This window comes from Callospermophilus lateralis, chromosome 2 (genome assembly GCF_048772815.1).
Source record: "Callospermophilus lateralis isolate mCalLat2 chromosome 2, mCalLat2.hap1, whole genome shotgun sequence".
Classification (NCBI taxonomy): domain Eukaryota; kingdom Metazoa; phylum Chordata; class Mammalia; order Rodentia; family Sciuridae; genus Callospermophilus; species Callospermophilus lateralis.
Genome location: NC_135306.1, coordinates 60,814,751 through 60,831,727, shown reverse-complemented (window position 1 = coordinate 60,831,727; position 16,977 = coordinate 60,814,751). Strand labels below are relative to the sequence as shown.

Genomic DNA, 16,977 nt, shown 5'->3' with positions numbered 1-16,977 from the left:
AATTTTTCATACCTCGTTGTATATAAAGTATATTCACACCCAATTTATGTCTTTATACATGTACTTTGGATAATGATGTCCATCACATTCCACCATCATTGCTTACACCCTGCCCCCTCCCTTCTCCTTCCACCCCTCTCCCCTATCTAGAGTTCGTCTATTTCTCCCATGCTCACCCTCCTTAGCTCACTATGAGTCAGTCACCTTATATCAGAGAAAACATTCAGCATTTGGGGGTGGGGGATTGGCTAACTTCACATTGCATTATCTTCTCTAATGCCATCCATTTACCTGCAAATGCCATGATTTTATTCTCTTTTATTGTTGAGTAATATTCCTTTATGTATATATGCGACATTTTTTTAATCCATTCATTTACTAAAGGGCATCTAGATTGGCTCCACAGTTTAGCTATTGTGAATTGTGCTACTTTAAACATTGATATGTGGCTGTGTCCCTGTAGTATGCTGTTTTTAAGTCCTTTGGGTATAGACTGAGGAGAGGGATAGCTGGATCAAATGGTGGTTCCATTCCCAGTTTTCTAAGGAATCTCCCTACTGCTTGCCATATTGATTGCACCAATTTGGAATCCCACCAGCAATGTATATCTTTTTCCCCACATCCTTGCCAACACTTATTATTTGTCTTTATAATAGCTGCCATTCTGACAGGAGTGAGGTGAAATCTTAGAGTAGTTTTGATTTGCATTTCTCTAATTGCTAGAGATGATGAACATTTTAATTATCTTATATTAGACAAAGGTGCCCAAAACATACATTGGAGAAAAGATAGCCTCCTCAACAAATGGTGCTGGAAACCCATATGCAACAAAATGAAATTAAACCCTATGTCTCACCATGCACAAAACTCAACTCAAAGTGGAACAAGGACCTAGGAATTAAACCAGAGACTCTGTGTCTAATAGAAGAAAAAGTAGGCCCTAATCTTCATCGTGTGGAATGGGGTCCCAACTTCTTTAATAAGACTCCTATAGCGCAAGAATTGAAAACAAGAATCAATAAATGGAATGGATTCAAACTAAAAAGTTTCTTCTCAGCAAAACAATCTGTGAGGTGAATGGAGAGTCTACATCTTGGGAGCACATCTTTACCCCTCACACATCAGATAGAGCACTAATCTCTAGGATATATAAAGAACTCAAAAAGCTAAACACACACACACACACACACATACACACACACAAAAAAAAAAAAAAAAAAAAAGCAAATAACCCAATCAATAAATGGGCCAAGGACCTGAACAGACACTTCTCAAAAGATGATAGTCAATCAACAAATATATGTAAAATGAAATTCTTAAAATAATCAAGTTCCTAGAGACAGAAAGTGGTTAGAGGCTACCAGGGACTGGAGGGAGGGGGAATGGAGAGTTGTTTAATAGCTATAGAGTTTCAATTTAGGAAAATGTAAAAGTTCTCCAGGTGGAGGATGGTGATGGTTTCAGTACATTATGAAGGTACTTAGGACCCTTGGAGTGTACAATTAAATTTGGTTAAAATGATAAATTTTATGTTATATCTATTTTACCTCAATAAAAAAGAAAAGACCCTCATGCCCAAATGCTGTTGAATAAATGAAGGAACATGTATGAGCTGCAATCCTGAGCACTTGACAAAAGGCAACAACCTGTCTGTTTCTTGAGAACTAGTTCAGCTTTTCTGTGAAAGCTTATTGGAAAAATAAAGGTCCAGTCTATGGTGGGGGATAAACCATGTGTTAAGTGTACATATGTATAGGATGTCCTAGCTCTTAAAAAATGCATACAAGCATAGAGGGAAAAAAAATCCAAATGATGACAGTGATCACTTCTAGGTGATAAAGATATGAGTCATTTTTGAAAAATTCTACAAACTTCCCTAATGAATATAGAAAAGTGAAAAACACTTTTTTTCATACTAAGCTCTGTATGAAGAGTACTTATGATTTATATTTAACAAACAGTCCAAAGTGGTATAGCTCCCTTTCCATTCTTAAGAGCCTTCCATTGTTCAAAAAGCTTCTGACTTTATATTATGGTCTGGGATACATTCTGTGGGATCCTCAAAGTTGGTGCATCTTCACACTATGGTGCATGTTGAAAACTTGGAGATGATATAAGTCATCTAGGCCAAGCCTTGTGAACAGGTAGGCAAATCTATTGAAACCTTGTGAACTATTGGCAAACAACTGAAACTACCTCTGATTTAGGCTCTACAGGAATTTAATGAAAATATTTCTTTCAGTATGTTCACTTCCTTTACAGGGGATCATTCTACTCCTGGGCTTTTTGAATTACAATTGGGTGGTGTGGAGGCCTCCAGTTTTGTATTCCACCATTAAGTAAAAGATTTCTTTTTCTCTTTGTGAGAGAAGAGTCCTGCTATCACCCAAACAGCAGTTATTTGCCTGTCAGGACTATTGACAAACAACTGAAACTGCTTCTGATTTAGGCTCTACAGGAATTTAGTGAAAGGTTATTGGGGAGTTTCAGGCTCTCCAAGAATGTAGAACAAGGATGAGGAAACATAAAACCAAGGAAGGCCACTCAGCCAAGACTTTGGGCAGATCAGTAAGGATGGTATCATCAAACTGGCCCTGAACTCTGCCACGGGCATCCCAATGCTTCTGCTACTGCTGCCTTCTGAGAGCCTTCTGCCCTCTACTTGTTTTTCTGTGTCTCTGATCACAGGTTCTAAATCCTAGGCTGGGCCTCTGTTGATATCTTTGCTGCCAGAGAAGCTAGAGAAGAGTATCTGGCATTGCTCAGCATCTGTCATAGCAGACCAGCTCTGCCTCCCTCTGAAAGAGACTCTAAGGGGAGAAGGGGCTTCAGATGCTGGGCAGCCAAACACATGACAGGTAGCCACAACAATTATCACATGGCTGTCAGTCAGTCTTGTTAATCCCTGCCAGAGTCCAGTAATGAGCTGTGATTATTTTTCAGTGTGCTAGCAGCTGCTGGCATCAGTTTGATCCAAGTCACTTAAGCATTTTCCCCAAGGGGGCCTGTCAGAGGTTCTAAACTATATATGCCCATTAACTATCAGAGATTCATGTGCCATGTCTTCATCTGGTGCAACTGGGCTAATAGGTGGACTGCCTGCCCTCTGGTTGATTTGTGTTAGAAACAGTGGTAGAGATGGGAGTGGGACAGGGTTAAGACAGGCAATAATCAAGGACAGCAGCTTCTGGGTTCCCTTTGAAAGGGCCCAGGAAGAGTTCCAAGAACATGGTGACTTCAGAATTCAAATGATCAAAACTGCCTTGGGCTCTTCTCTTGTAGTTAGTAGAATCCCATTCTTTAACTCTGGGGAGAATGTGACATGACAAGAGAATGCTCTCTTGCCTGGATTGATAGATCAGTTCTTTAAGTAATTGACCATAACCAAGAGTCCACTCATGACTAGGATTATTATTTCTGTCTTTAATTTTCACATCCATTTAGTACTGTAGCTACAGGCTTACTGGCAGTTCCAGATACTAATGTCCCTGTGAACAAGGCTCTGGTAGATTCTAGGTGAGTTCACACATCCCTGGAGGCAGCACAACAAGTGGTAAATAGCTGTTCATGTCAGGTGAGGGCAACTGCTTCAGCAGTTTGGACAGCAGCTGAGAAGGTATATCATTGTCAAGATTTTAATGCATATAACTTTCCAGCAAAGGTGTTTACTTGCTCTAATAATACACCAAGAATTGTATTAGGAAAGATCTCTTTAACATTCTATATTCTTTGTATAACTGCTCCTAAATTCTAGAATACTTAAAAAAGAATCACTTGATTCACAGAGAGCTTTGGGGGATGCTGGAATCTTTACTCTTTAATGTGTGTCCTCATTGCAGGATCACACTTTGGAAGCTGCACCCTAGTGCCTGGTTCCCAGTGCATAGCCAGGGAGGTGTGAGCCAGCTCTTTGAGAAGGCAGTTCCTTCAAGCCTTTACTGTGAAGGGATTTATTTCACTTTTGGACCTTTCTAATTTTTTGAGATCTTCTACTTTTAAAAGAAACCTCTCCTTCTCCCCCACCCCCCCAATGAAATCTTACCCAGAAACCCAGTTTCTAAATTAAATAAAGTTCTGCTTTGTGATCATGGGCTACAAAGCTATGGGCTCAGTGTGACAGGCCACCAAGAGGGAGCAATGTGCCCTCTGTCTGTCTCTAGAGTGGGCAGATGGGGATTATGGCCTCCTAGTATTGCACACATAGTAGGTGGTCAGAAAGTTGGTATTTATTTAGTGATGGTGACAATTTGGTGGACACCCAGCAGCTTCTGCTTGTGAGGAATCAGGGAAACCTTAATATCAAAGCCTTTCAACTTCTTTTCATCATCCTACTTACTCCTAGTTTGATTCCTGTTTAAATGCTTTATATCCTACGCAGTAATAGAGTGTTTCTGTCAAACTCAAAATGGGAGACAGCTGATGAACTGGTACTGTTTTTTTCCAGTGGAAGCTGGATATTACAGAAATAGGTTCTTTTGTGTCTTGCTATGAACTGCCTTACATCTTTTGGAAAGTAGTTTGGGAGCATATAATGAATTATACATACTAACTTTGTATATGTCCACTTCCAGCTAAATAACCTGGCAAAGTGTGAGAAGTAGCCATCATGGCTAAGAGCAATGCCTTCTGGTTGGGGGCGGTGAGTTGCAGAACAATTGATCTTGTTAGAGATGGTTAATTATTTTTTACTTATTATGAATACAGAAAAAGAATTCTGAAATCAAGGAAGTGGAGAAAGCAAACTGAAATTCTCCCCTAGAGTTTGAAATGAAGGTTTATGAATTTGATCTTTGTGGCTTATCGAGAGCAACGACAGATGGAAGCTGTGCTATACATAGTTATTTGGGGTCAGGCACTTTCAGTGTCAAGTTAAGATTTGTTGGGAGTTAAAGGATTGACAATTAGTAAATAAGATATCAGATTGTACATATACTGCATTTAGTATTTGAAAATCCCTTTTAAAAAAGAATTTCTTGTCATTAGTAAAGTTACATACATTTTTAATTAAGTTATTTTTATAATTAATTGCTCAAATATACTTTATACTTGTCTATCTAGTTCACATTTCTATTGCTTTACCTTAGTGACATGATACCTAAATTATGAGATTGGATTTATTTGGCATTATATTTTAAAGTTCAATAAACTTTCTGTTGAGGGTCACATGGATAAAATTAAAGATTTAAGTTTTAAAGAAACGTCCTAACTCTCACTTTAGAGCTTGTTTGTTTTAAGTAAATACATGGGGAGTATAGGCCCCTGCATTTCCTGAGGTCTTGACATCCTTCTTTTGGGATTCAAAAATAAATAACACTTCTCATCCTGTTTGAGGAAGTTACACAAAAAGACGAAGGAGCCAAGATATGGGGATTAAAACTATCACCTTTAATATTAATAAAACAAAATACTGGGGAGTATGTCTCATGTTGTGAGCAAATAGGTTTCCTAATCCTGGGCCTTGGAATTAGACTTACCTCATGACAGGTAGTACAGGAAACCGCAGGCTTTTCTGTTTTGAAGGAGCAGAGCAGAGTACATGTTCCCTGACTGCAGAGTAGCTCCAAAAGGAGGAGGGGATAAACCAGAGATCACCAAACTGTCTTGGCTTTACAACATCCTTAATATCTCAAGAATATTTTTTACAATGCCTTTAGGTCAAAAGAAATACCAGACAGTTTTGTTAAATCTGGTCCAACCAATTTAATAGTACTAGTAAGCTGAGAATCTCACAAGTATCACTGTGTTTCCCCTCTATTCCACACGGATAGTGTGAGTTGCTGTGGTGCCCCCAGGATACCATGACACCTAGTTTGAGAAATACAGTCAACAATAAAAGTAAGTCACTTCTCATCCTCTTAATAGCAGTTCTGAGGAGCAAAGAAGAGCCTCCTGGACCATTACCCTAGTGGAGTTCCATCCGTGTACAAGAAAACGTCAGCAGAGGGAAGATGTGCACTCAGCCTACCCACCCCACATAATTACCAAAGCATCTGGGTTTCATTGCAGAGTAATTCCAAAGCTGATGTGACTGCCTATCCTAGGAGATTGGACACATGCATTCTTTATGTATTTAGAAGCTGTGCCTCCATTGTTCTTAGTACCACATAACTCTTTCAAAAGGAAGTGTGAGATGAGGTGATAAACCCATGTGGGCATATGTAGAGTATGTTTCTACAGTCTATTCTTTCAATTCTGCACACCCTGAGGTCAAATATTATGAAGGCTGGGAATAGACTTATTTTCATTTTACTAAGTTAAATGCAAACTATCAGTTCTGTAGAGCCTCTGAGCACACCAGTTTGGTTAGTTGGTTTTGCCTGTAGCTCTCAAGGAAAGCATGGTCTGCAGTTAGGAAAATGAATAGCTGGGTCTTTTGTGTATAGTCCTGATCCAACAATAAAATGGCCACTCCTTTGTAAGGCATAATTTCTATTAATAATAAAATGAAACACATGGTGGGGTTTCTAGTCATAAACAACCAAATATTTCCTCTGTGTGCCTCTCATTTAAACCTCAGATCATGCCCAGGCTGCATTTATAGCTTGATTGGTCAAGTGTATATTTCAATCAGTCAGATTGGCCTCATCAGTAAAATGCCAGTATTTGTAAATCATGAATAGCTAAGTATGCAAAAAATTACAAAGTATTTAATTTCTTTGTGTTAAAAGTTTATTATGTCTTATTCAATACATACAATTTTGGAGGGTGGTGCTGGGGATCAAACCCAGGGTTTCACACATGCTAGTTAAGCACTCTGCCATTGAACTACATCCCCAGTCCTTATACATGCAAATTTGAGAGTTTATAAACTGTGAAAATATTTTATCTCTATCCCCTCCCCTTAAAAAAGCACTCATCTGGGGAGTTTTCTCTGAATTGTCTTAGGAAGTAGCACCATAAACCTAAAGAACTGAAATGAGAAGTTTTTGGACTCTGGATTACAGTGCCACTATGATTTCCTGTGGGAAGGAGTGGATTGGTTACTTAATGGGAGAAGCCAAAGCTGGCAGAAGCATTCCTTTTTGGAAAGCAGCAGGGTTCTTAAGAGTCATTCTAGACAGGACTTGACCTTCCTACTTCTGCAGCTGTGTTACAGGGTACCCCTCTTGCCTTTCCCCTTCCACCTTGGCAAGTCAAACAGCTCTTACCTCACCTGGGTGTCTTCAGCTTCTACTCTCACATGCAATTTCACTTCTCAAAAGATCCTGAAACCTCAAGGGAACATCCGTGGAGGCTCAGCTTCCTTGTCAGGAAAATGGGGATAATTAATAATCTGTCTACTTCAGAGAGTGATTATAATGATCAAATGAGATGTGTGCTAAAGCATTTTGTTAACTACAAAATGCTGTATATATGTCAGGTGTTTAAATCATTACTGGTCTATTTCTCAGCTAAAGCAGTTTCTATGCATACTTTAGTTACCCCCTGAACAATTCTTTGTCAAATAGCAAATGTAAATGCTGCTGTTTTTTTTTCCTGCTTGGATTATGGTGGTTCCTTTGCAACTTTATGATGTAGGCTGAATCTTTAAGTACTCCTTTGGCTCATCTTTCTTCCTCTGAACACCCATGCAAGATCATAATCCATAAAACACAGAGACAGTAACTCCTTTTAATTGCTAGGAGTTCATCATTTGCTCAGTTCTAAATGGAGTCACTTAGGCACTCGCCTTGAAAAGCCTTGTCTCTGTTTATTCCTCAGAGCCGAGACTGCTTGAAGCTGGGTCCTCCTGCAGAGGGAGAAGTTGTCCAAGTCAAGTGGCCCGATGGCAAACTCTATGGGGCGAAATATCTTGGATCAAATGTTGCCTATATGTACCAGGTGGGTGCTGCCCTATCTGTGACACTGATGAGCATGAGGTGCCTGAGGGAGAGAGCATTTGGAGTATGCTATGACTCACTAAGTCATATGAACTTGGGGTACCTCTTTATGAAGGAGACAAAGATTCGATATCTGTTGACCCAGGTTGAAGTTCTGGAGTTTGGTTATAAGGCCGGACACTGGGAAACTCCAACAACATGTGATGAATGGTTTGTTAGGGTTTGGTTCAGCCAAACTGATAAACAACTAAACAGGCTGTTTTCCGTGTCCCTGTTATATGAGGAGAGCCCAGTTGGCTGGTTCATCTCACCTTGAGCCAGGACATTGTTGGATGTTCATCAGCTAGCTGCCCCTGAAATGATGACTTTTTCTGGAGACCCATAACCCTGTGAGCATATCACCTATACCTAAACCAATGGTGTATTGACTCAGATCGGCCCGTTAATGTTCAAAGGAGCTGATGGTGGTTGTGCACATAAAGGAGTGCATGTTTAGGGAAAAGGGCACCTATCCAGTGGCTCTTCTGTTCTCTATTATAAACTCTGCATAGTATTAAAGAATATGTAGTTAAAAAATGAAATTATTTTGTTCCTACCAAAAATTAAGGATGAGTTAAGATCAAACAACATGTGTATTTCTGTTCCTTCAAAAAAGAACACATATATTAGAACCAACACTTTGGAGTATCTTCAGTAACTCTGTGGCAAAAATCAACATTCCAAGTAAAGTGGTAGAGAGAAAATAGGGAGATTGAAGTAAAAGGAGAAAAAGCAAGAAGGTTCAGGCCTGCTAAGTTGAAAAACAGCTTAAGAATGATAAGACTGCTAGTTTCAGAAGAGAAATTGTTCAAAGACTGATAAGGGGCAAGGGCTTAAATGGAAGATTACATTTTAAGACACAGCATCAGAAACTGGAGTGTAGTATAATTAAAGGTGTTCAAAGGAATTTGAAAAACTTAGGAGAGAATATTTTTCGTGGTCTAGAAAATCCCAAATGAAGTAATGAGGGCAGGACTTACAACCTGCATCCTGTGTTATGTGTGCAGGCTGTTTTTCCATTTGTATGTATAGACCATCTCTCCCTTTGCATGTAGTACCGGTGACAGTGTTAAGTTGCAGATTCAGGTTATATATGATAAGGTAGGTGCTATAGCTTCTTTGCATCAATTGTTCAGAATTAAACAAAAACTGTAACAAGGGCTGACAATATTGGAGATTCTTGGGAAAGAAGTGTTACTACATCATTCAAAAGAAAAAGAATTACATTTAATTAAACAATAAGTGCAAAAGTGAAACTTCTTCCATGTAGCAAATTACATGAAAAGTATCACATAATGAGGACATGTTGAAATTCAGGCTAATTAGTAATCAGTGTGTTAACTTCAGTTGAATTTATGATGGCCTGTCAACATAAAACTATGGGTATATTTATAGACTTAATGAAAAAGTTAAGACTAATATTAAAATTGTCTCTCAAGCACAAGTAGTTTAAAATTTCTCATTAAACCAAGTGGCCTTTTGAGATCGTTTTGTGTTCTGTGTCTAATTATTCAGCTTCACCATTGAATAAGTGGAGACATTTATAAAAATAGATATAACTCAAACACCTTGTTTACAGTGCTAAGTATCCTAAGTGTGTACATTTTTTTATCCTCACAGTAGTTTTGTGAAGTAGATGTTATTGATTATTTTAGAAACGAGAGAAAAAAGATGCTATGAACAAATTTTTAAGTTATTTTTAATAAAAAGAATACAATTTTGATAGTATGTTCAAGAGCTGTATTGAGAAGGGTCAGAATTTACACCCAGCTTTCCCCTGCTAGAGTAAAAGACCCTCCCTGATTTTAGTACAGCAAGTCCTGCATTTCGAAGCTTTAAAGTCCCAAGCAAACTAAATGGCCGGTCCCCTTAGGCTAGCATTCCATACTCTTTCAGTTTTGTAATTGCCTTTTTCTCTTAGAATTTTCAAATGATCTATAATGAATGAAAGTACGCACTGGTTGTTCTAGCTCTGCTATCAAATAGTATAAATGAGACAACACCTTGGCCTAATTAAATATTAAAGAAACCTTTCTGCTAAGACAAATCCAGGAAGAAAACCCTTCCCACCTTTATTCAGGCTTATGGGAAATGACAGCAAGAGTTGTCTTGTGACAGAGACCTAATTCCACCCTATTGTCTAGCTTAGTCAAATATTAGCAGTTTGTGGATAATAAGAATTTTAATTAGAAAAGAGAAAAAAGTTTTTAAGTAAAGATTATATTTAATTTTATATTTCCTTATAGTTTTTTTTTTTTCCCCAACAGATGTTTTTCTTTATTAACAGCACAGCTGCATTGTTTAACTCAGCATCTGACTATCAGTATCAGCATGTTTTCCTTTCTTTGTTTTGTTAGCAGGGATTGAACTCAGGGATGCTTAACCACTGAACCACATCCCCAGTCTTTATTTATTTATTTTTTTTTTAATTTTGAAACAGAGTCTTGCTAACTTGCTTAGGGCCTCAGTAAGTTGCTGAGGCTGTCTTAGAATTTGTTATCATCCTACCTTAGCCTCCTGAGCAACTGGGATTATAGGTATGCACCAGTGCACCCAGCTTCATTTTTTAAAAGTGAAGAATTCATACAAAGAAAGAAGTTAAGGATTTCTGAAATATCCTATGTGGATTAGATTAGAATGTAGCAGATGTTCCTCCCACTTCCATTGGTTTGTTTTCTCCTGGTAGAGCTCATGCTGCAGTAAACCTGAGCCCACATCCCAGGTTTCTGTTTGGCTAGTGTCATGTACCTTTCTCTGTCAAAATCTTTCAGAGTACTAAAAATTATGAAATTATTTGCTGCTGCTTTATTAACATGAAACAAATTTTTAACATTTTTCTTTTAGATGATGTATTCTCACACATTGATGAGGTTTGCATGCTGTAAAGTCAGAAACTAGGATTTTTCTGACCCATTTGAGTTTGACAAAAGAGAGTTTTGAAAGTTAAAACTGTATGAGAACTTGAGCATTTGTTTTATCTGGGAAGATTATGATATGAAAATAAATATGTGATCTTACTTTATAAAGAGGAGCAGCTCTCCCTGTTATGTTGCAGAGTCTCTTAAAGACACATAGCAATAACAGGCCCAGGTGGTCTTAATGCTGATTTTTCCACTGACTCATTTTCTGAGAAATTTAATCAGCCCCTACTTTTCTTTTTTTGCTTTAGGGGATACAGTTTTGATAACTCATATTCCATGACACTCGTGTTCAATAATCTTGGTTGTTTTAAAATGATAAGAGAAAGAACTCTTAGTTCCCCAGGGTGTTGGCTGTTTCCATGTTTGTTCTGCTTTAGTCTTTTTTTTTCCCTTTTTCAGATAGTTAATTACAAATCTTAAAAATGATCAGTGCTTGTCTGAATTTAATATATATCAAAATGTCTTATATTTCATTAGGTTGAGTTTGAAGATGGATCCCAGATAGCAATGAAGAGAGAGGACATCTATACCTTAGATGAAGAATTACCCAAGAGAGTGAAGGCTCGTTATGTAAGTGCTGGCAAATGACACTTGGAGACCCACCAGGGAAGTCCTTATCCCCTCCCTTGCTTCCCAACCCAGCGGGAAACATTCTTGGGCTTTTTTGTATTAATTTTGAAGAAAGCCAATGCAACTTTTCCCATATTAAAACCTACCAAATACAAAGCTTAAATCTGTCCACAAACAGGGAAACTAGTGCACATGGCTTATTTTTCTTTAATGAGGTCAAATGACAGTTCTTCATATTGACATTTACTGATGCACAAAAATAGTCATTGAATAAGTCCTCCATGTGAAATGCCAGGATTGTAGATACCATCAAGGCATTTGCTATCTTGTTAGCAATAGCAACATTAAAAGGAAGTATTCAGTAGTAGATTAAAGGAGACTCAGCATAAAAATGTCTGCTCTCCAGTAGCCTTATCATGCATTGATTAAGTTTTGTATCTGAAGTTCACTAATGTTTGTGTTCATTCATAATTAAACGAAGCTCTCACTTTACTAATAGTGGGAATGCTAAAGGAATTTTAAAAAAGAAAATATTAGTTTCAAGCCTACTACAAACCACTAAAAGATAAATAAATATGGATAAATAATCTAAACTGAAATTGTTAAAAAGTATAATTAACCAAAATTTAGGTTTTACATTATTGTGCCATAAAATATTTAATGGACCCTAAAATGAAGTCAAATCCTGCTCATTTAAAATTATATCCATTGCATCTCTGAAGTGATAAATCTTAAACAGGGAAATATAAATGAATGGTATTTTTCCTGACTGAAGTGAAAAGTATTTTCCTGAGTAAATGACAGTCTTACTTTTCGGTAATGCTTCTGGAATACTTTTTTTGCAACAGTAGCATTATTGTTGGATATTTTGGAAAAACCCAGAGTATTCTTAATATTCACTTGTATATTCAGCTCCTTCTCCTGTCAGTTGGAATCCTGACCACAGGGTAACTGCACCAGTTGTGAACTGATTTTCCCTCCAAGTTGTATCCCCAGGAGAAAGGTCCTTCAAAGTCAGGAAAAGAGTGAAAGCCACTGGACTGCTACCCCCATTCCAATGAGAAATGCAGCATGCAGGGGACCTGTGAACAGATTAACCACCAAATTAATAACTGAAGGAGAGAAAAAACTAAGCCTATTGTAAAGACACCAGCTAAATCTTAATGTAGTCCTTAAAAACCTAGATACCTTATCATTGTTCTAAGATCTTGAAATCTCTTACTTCGAAAATGTTAGAGACAGCTGCCTTCACTCTCTTCCTGCCTCCTGTGGGCTGTCCTCTGCCCTCCCTGTCTATCCTTTCTTTCCTTATGGAAGTTCCTAAAGCCTTTGGTTTTCTAATCCATGTCTGACTAAGTACCTTGCCTGCCAACTCTTGTAGATTTCATGTACTATTTCTTAATCACATTAGAAGAAAGTTCTTTGCTTTCTACTCTGAGCACAATCTCTTTATTCCATAGTAGATTTGGCTGTGATACCAGGATGCCTTCTCAGGTGGTTTTATCTGAACACAGATCCTGAATTTTTGAAAGTCCATTTTTCTGAGCAAGCCCAACTTGCTGCTGCTGTTGTTGTTTTTATTTCTCAGATTTTTTTTAGTTTAAAAAAAATCAATGAAAAATGTGTGGATCACATACATACACCTGGAAAGCAGACTATTATGCCAAAAAGCTGAGACTAGCAGGAAATACCTTTAGGAGAAGGCTCATGGTCACTCCATCCAGACTTTGTGGTTATTGGATCAAAGACAGATGTGCCTTTCCTTGAGGTGGGTGAATAACCCTCTAACTCTTGGGTTGTTGCCCATGCTTGCTATTTTTTTTCCAGTTTATAAAACAAATCTAATTGAAAAATTCATTGATGGAAGATATTTTATGGTTAGAGGAATCTTTTTTGCTTTTTAAGGAGATAGCTTAGCAGTCCTCATTGGGGGGCCTTGTGTCTTAATGACTCAGGCTCACTGAGACTCACACTGGCAGGGGGTAAATTTTTCAAAAGAATCAGCAGTCCACCTTGTGATGGTACTGGGTTCTTCTCTACTTACTTCAGAAATGGCCCCATTACCTTTTATTGTCTTGCAGAATAACCATGGCAACGGTGCATAATTAACTAGAGCTCCTGGTAAATTGGCTTTATTATTGTGTTTGAGAGGCTGACTTTTGCTATTTCTGCACAGTGGCAACACTTTCAGAGATATTTTATTTTCTCCTTTGATAACTTTTTAGAACTTATAAAAATGAAAAATTAGAGCAAGTACATTGCTAAGAATGAATGAAACAAAACGTTTTCTCCTAATGGCAGAGGGTATCCAACCAACCTAGAGCCATGTGGTTTTCTTCCTGAGTAAAAGTAGGCAGTGTGGAGGAGCCCGTGGAGGTAGCCTGTTGTCCTGGATGAGCAGCCCCATGAACTGGCAGAGAACATGCAAAGCTCAACAGTTAGGACCAATTTTAGTTTTAAGCCTTCCTTGTACTATTCCCTTTGTCTTTCTCTTCCCTATGGATCATATGTTTCAAGTCTGAAAAGCCAGTCTATTTTGTCACCAACCAGGGAAGATGGTCTTAGTGACCTAGTGAGGTGCGCCGTGTGTTGTTGTCATCGGAAGTCATTCACCTCACTGAGAATCAGTTGAGAATGTATTTTAGGTGGCAAAATAATAGGGAATTAGGAAGCAAAAATAGGGCTTTCCTGTAGACTCTGGACTTTGCCTAAGTGTCATAGAAAAAGCCTGAACACCTTCCCTCAGCACTTAACAAGCAGTGACTGAGTGCTGGGCACAGTGTTTGGTATTGGGAACATACAAAATTTGGTGCACAGTTCCTAATATACTTCGCCTTCAGCAAACCTTTGATGGGAAGAAGCTTACCTGTCCCACCACCCTCATTCTCCTGTGTTGACATGTGGAGGTGACAGGAATCTTGAGCTTCTCTGTGGTAGACATGATAGAGCAAAGGGAAACAGTGTGTTCAAGACAGAAGCTTGAGGCCCTGAGCCAGTGAAGTAGACCAAGGATGTGATCAGTTCAGTCTACCAGAAAATAGGGTGGGATTTACCAGGTTATATAAGTTCAGCCAACCAAGCGTGCATGTCATCTTGAAGCAGTAGGGCTACTGAAAAATCATAAGTTGTGACATAGAGTCATAGCTAGTCATATAATCAGAGAGTATCTAGAGAGCTTCCTTTCAGTCGTTATGTGGGAAATAGATGGGGCTGTGCCATTGGTCAGGGTGGCTGGGAGAGGAAGTGGGAAGGCCTGTGCCTTGGGGTCAGGAGGATTTGGGGGTATAGCGGGAGGGATCCTGTATAGGGTGAAGATAAAAGAATGCCTACAGAGGCATCTAGGTTTCTGACTAGTGTAACTGGATAGATGAGAATGGGGGTGCCATTTACAGGAGAAACAAAAAGAAGACGATGATTTTAAGTTTAGTTTAGCACTGGTTAATTTGAAGTGCCTCCGAGATAGACTCTGAGGTACCTGTGGGCAGGTAAACTAGGAGGCCTGGGCATGGGAGATCTTGGAGCCACAACTGTGGGCATGAAGGTCTGGAGAGGAAAAGACCAGATTCAGAACCTCAGCAGCATCAGAATTGAGCAGATATTTAAGAAAGGGAACCCCTGGGACATCAGAAATGAGTAACCAGAGGAGGAGGAGGGTAGTGACGAGAGCTCATAAAAGGGCAGAAAGGAAAGCTTGAAGCAGTAGTTAAGTGACAAAATGGTCAAGAATTTGTATCTGGGACTTTAACAAGAATTCTTTTGGGAAATGATGGGGGCAGAGGCCCAGAGATAAATAGGAATAAGAATGAATGAGAGATTGCTGTTGACAGATTTGCCAGAGACCTGATTGGGCAGGAGCCAGATGATGGATGGAGAGTGAGGGAGACTCAGAACAAGAAGAGTTTAATATTGGTTTTATCTGTAGACAGTCCCTGGGGGTGGAGATGGGGGGATATGCCGGAGGTCCTGGAGAAAGTGAGGCTAACAGAGTCATTGGTCTGACTTGGGTGGGGAGAGATGGGAATGCAGACCTGTGGTTGTCTTCTGCTCTTCCCTAGACCCCCTCCATGCCCACATGGTTTCAGATTTTTATCCAGTCCTGTGCTGGTTGAATGCTTTACTCTTCTGCAGAGTAACACTGGCTGCTTTTAGTCCACAGCGTCTGATATGCGATTTGAAGACACCTTTTATGGAACAGACATAATCCAGGGGGAAAGGAAGCGACAAAGAGTGCTGAGCTCCCGGTTTAAGAACGAGTATGTGGATGATCCTGTGTATCGCACTTTTTTGAAGAGCTCTTTCCAGAAGAAGTGTCAGAAGAGACAATAGTCAGTATACACTGCTGCAGGCCACAGAGCTGCTTGGACCAGAAGAGAAAAGATGAAGGGACCACCTAGGGGCAGTGCCATGTGTTTTGCTAGGGGAGGTGACTGGCTATGTCTCTGACAGTGGTAAAAACAGGCTTCCAGCATTTGCTCACCAAGCATACAGAATACACATATTAGTTGAATTCAGCAATCAGAAGTCATCCCCTGGTCTTGCTTTCGCTTGTGAGCAATTGTTTTCTCTGATCCCAAAGAATTTTTCTAAGTGAAAGGAAATAATAGTGAATGATCTACTAGATAAAGCCACTGCCAGAGAGGAGGCAGGTCCCCAAATGTGTCCCAGACCCTTCATCAGGAAACACATGGAGGCATCTGTCCCCCAACTCCAGTAGGTGGGAGCTGCATGCCCCAGGTGGGAGGGTGATAATTTATATATTTTCCACAGTCAGGGAAGGACTCTCACTTATTTGTTTTAAATGGCAGTTTTTATAAAACATTTTTAAAACACAAATGGCATGTATGGTAATGAGATTTACCCGTGTGCTATCTGTATTCCCTTGTACAGAACTTTTACATTTTTTTATATTCCTATTACTTTTGATTGTGTCTGATGAGAACTGAGTTGGCCTTTATGAAATGAAATATTTGGCTCTTGAGGAAGAATTCTTATGAATTCTGTGGGAATTTTATATATTTAAAGAGGGAGATCTGGGGCTGTTATTTTTAAACACTTTTTTTCATAATACCTATTCTGAGTAGATATTTATAAAGTATATGTTTCTTTCATTATGTGTTTATAAAATTAGAGTTTAAATAAATATGCTTTGATGCAGAGTTTTGAACTAATGTAACATGATTTTTCCTTTTTAAACAGCCTGAAAATGTACTAGTGTTTAAAAATAAAGATTTCCATTTTCTCCTATCCGGTCCATCTTCTGACTTGTTTGTGTTTAAACCAATAGAAAAACTAGTTTTCTTGGGGACCTGGCTATCAAGATGTACCAGGTTTTCATAGTGTTCTTTCTGTCACTGACTTTTCACATAGCTGTGGGCACATTTGAATCACTGGAAAGTGAGGCTCACCTCCCTATACAAGAGCAGCTGAGGGTTTTTTCCTCCTCTTCTGGGGCTTTAGATGGTCTGAGACCCTTGAGTTGGAAGTGCTTTTCAAGCTAGGTTTCCTGGTTCCAGTTACCCTTAGAAGGGACTATGGAGACTCTGCAGTCCTTCACCTCATTATACAAAATGAGAAGTGGAGAACAGTCAGGAAAAGGGATGGCTTGAGGGCCAGAGTCCTTGGAGTCT

General features: G+C 39.0%; 1 protein-coding gene across 4 annotated transcripts in view; it reads left to right on the top strand.

The window, feature by feature from the left end:
* Kdm4c (lysine demethylase 4C) overlaps positions 1-16,548 on the top strand; it is a 395,886-nt gene extending 379,338 nt beyond the window's left edge. For 2 of the 4 annotated variants that reach the window (XM_076845987.2, XM_076845986.2), the window contains 3 exons: positions 7,702-7,821; positions 11,258-11,350; positions 15,500-16,548. In XM_076845987.2, the coding sequence (XP_076702102.1) occupies positions 7,702-7,821; positions 11,258-11,350; positions 15,500-15,676 (390 nt within the window). In that variant the 3' untranslated portion in view covers positions 15,677-16,548. Of the gene's footprint in view, positions 1-7,701; positions 7,822-11,257; positions 11,351-15,478 lie in introns of all 4 variants that reach the window. The other 2 variants (XM_076845984.2, XM_076845983.2) reach the window with 2 other exon arrangements.
* Positions 16,549-16,977: the final 429 nt, after the last annotated feature.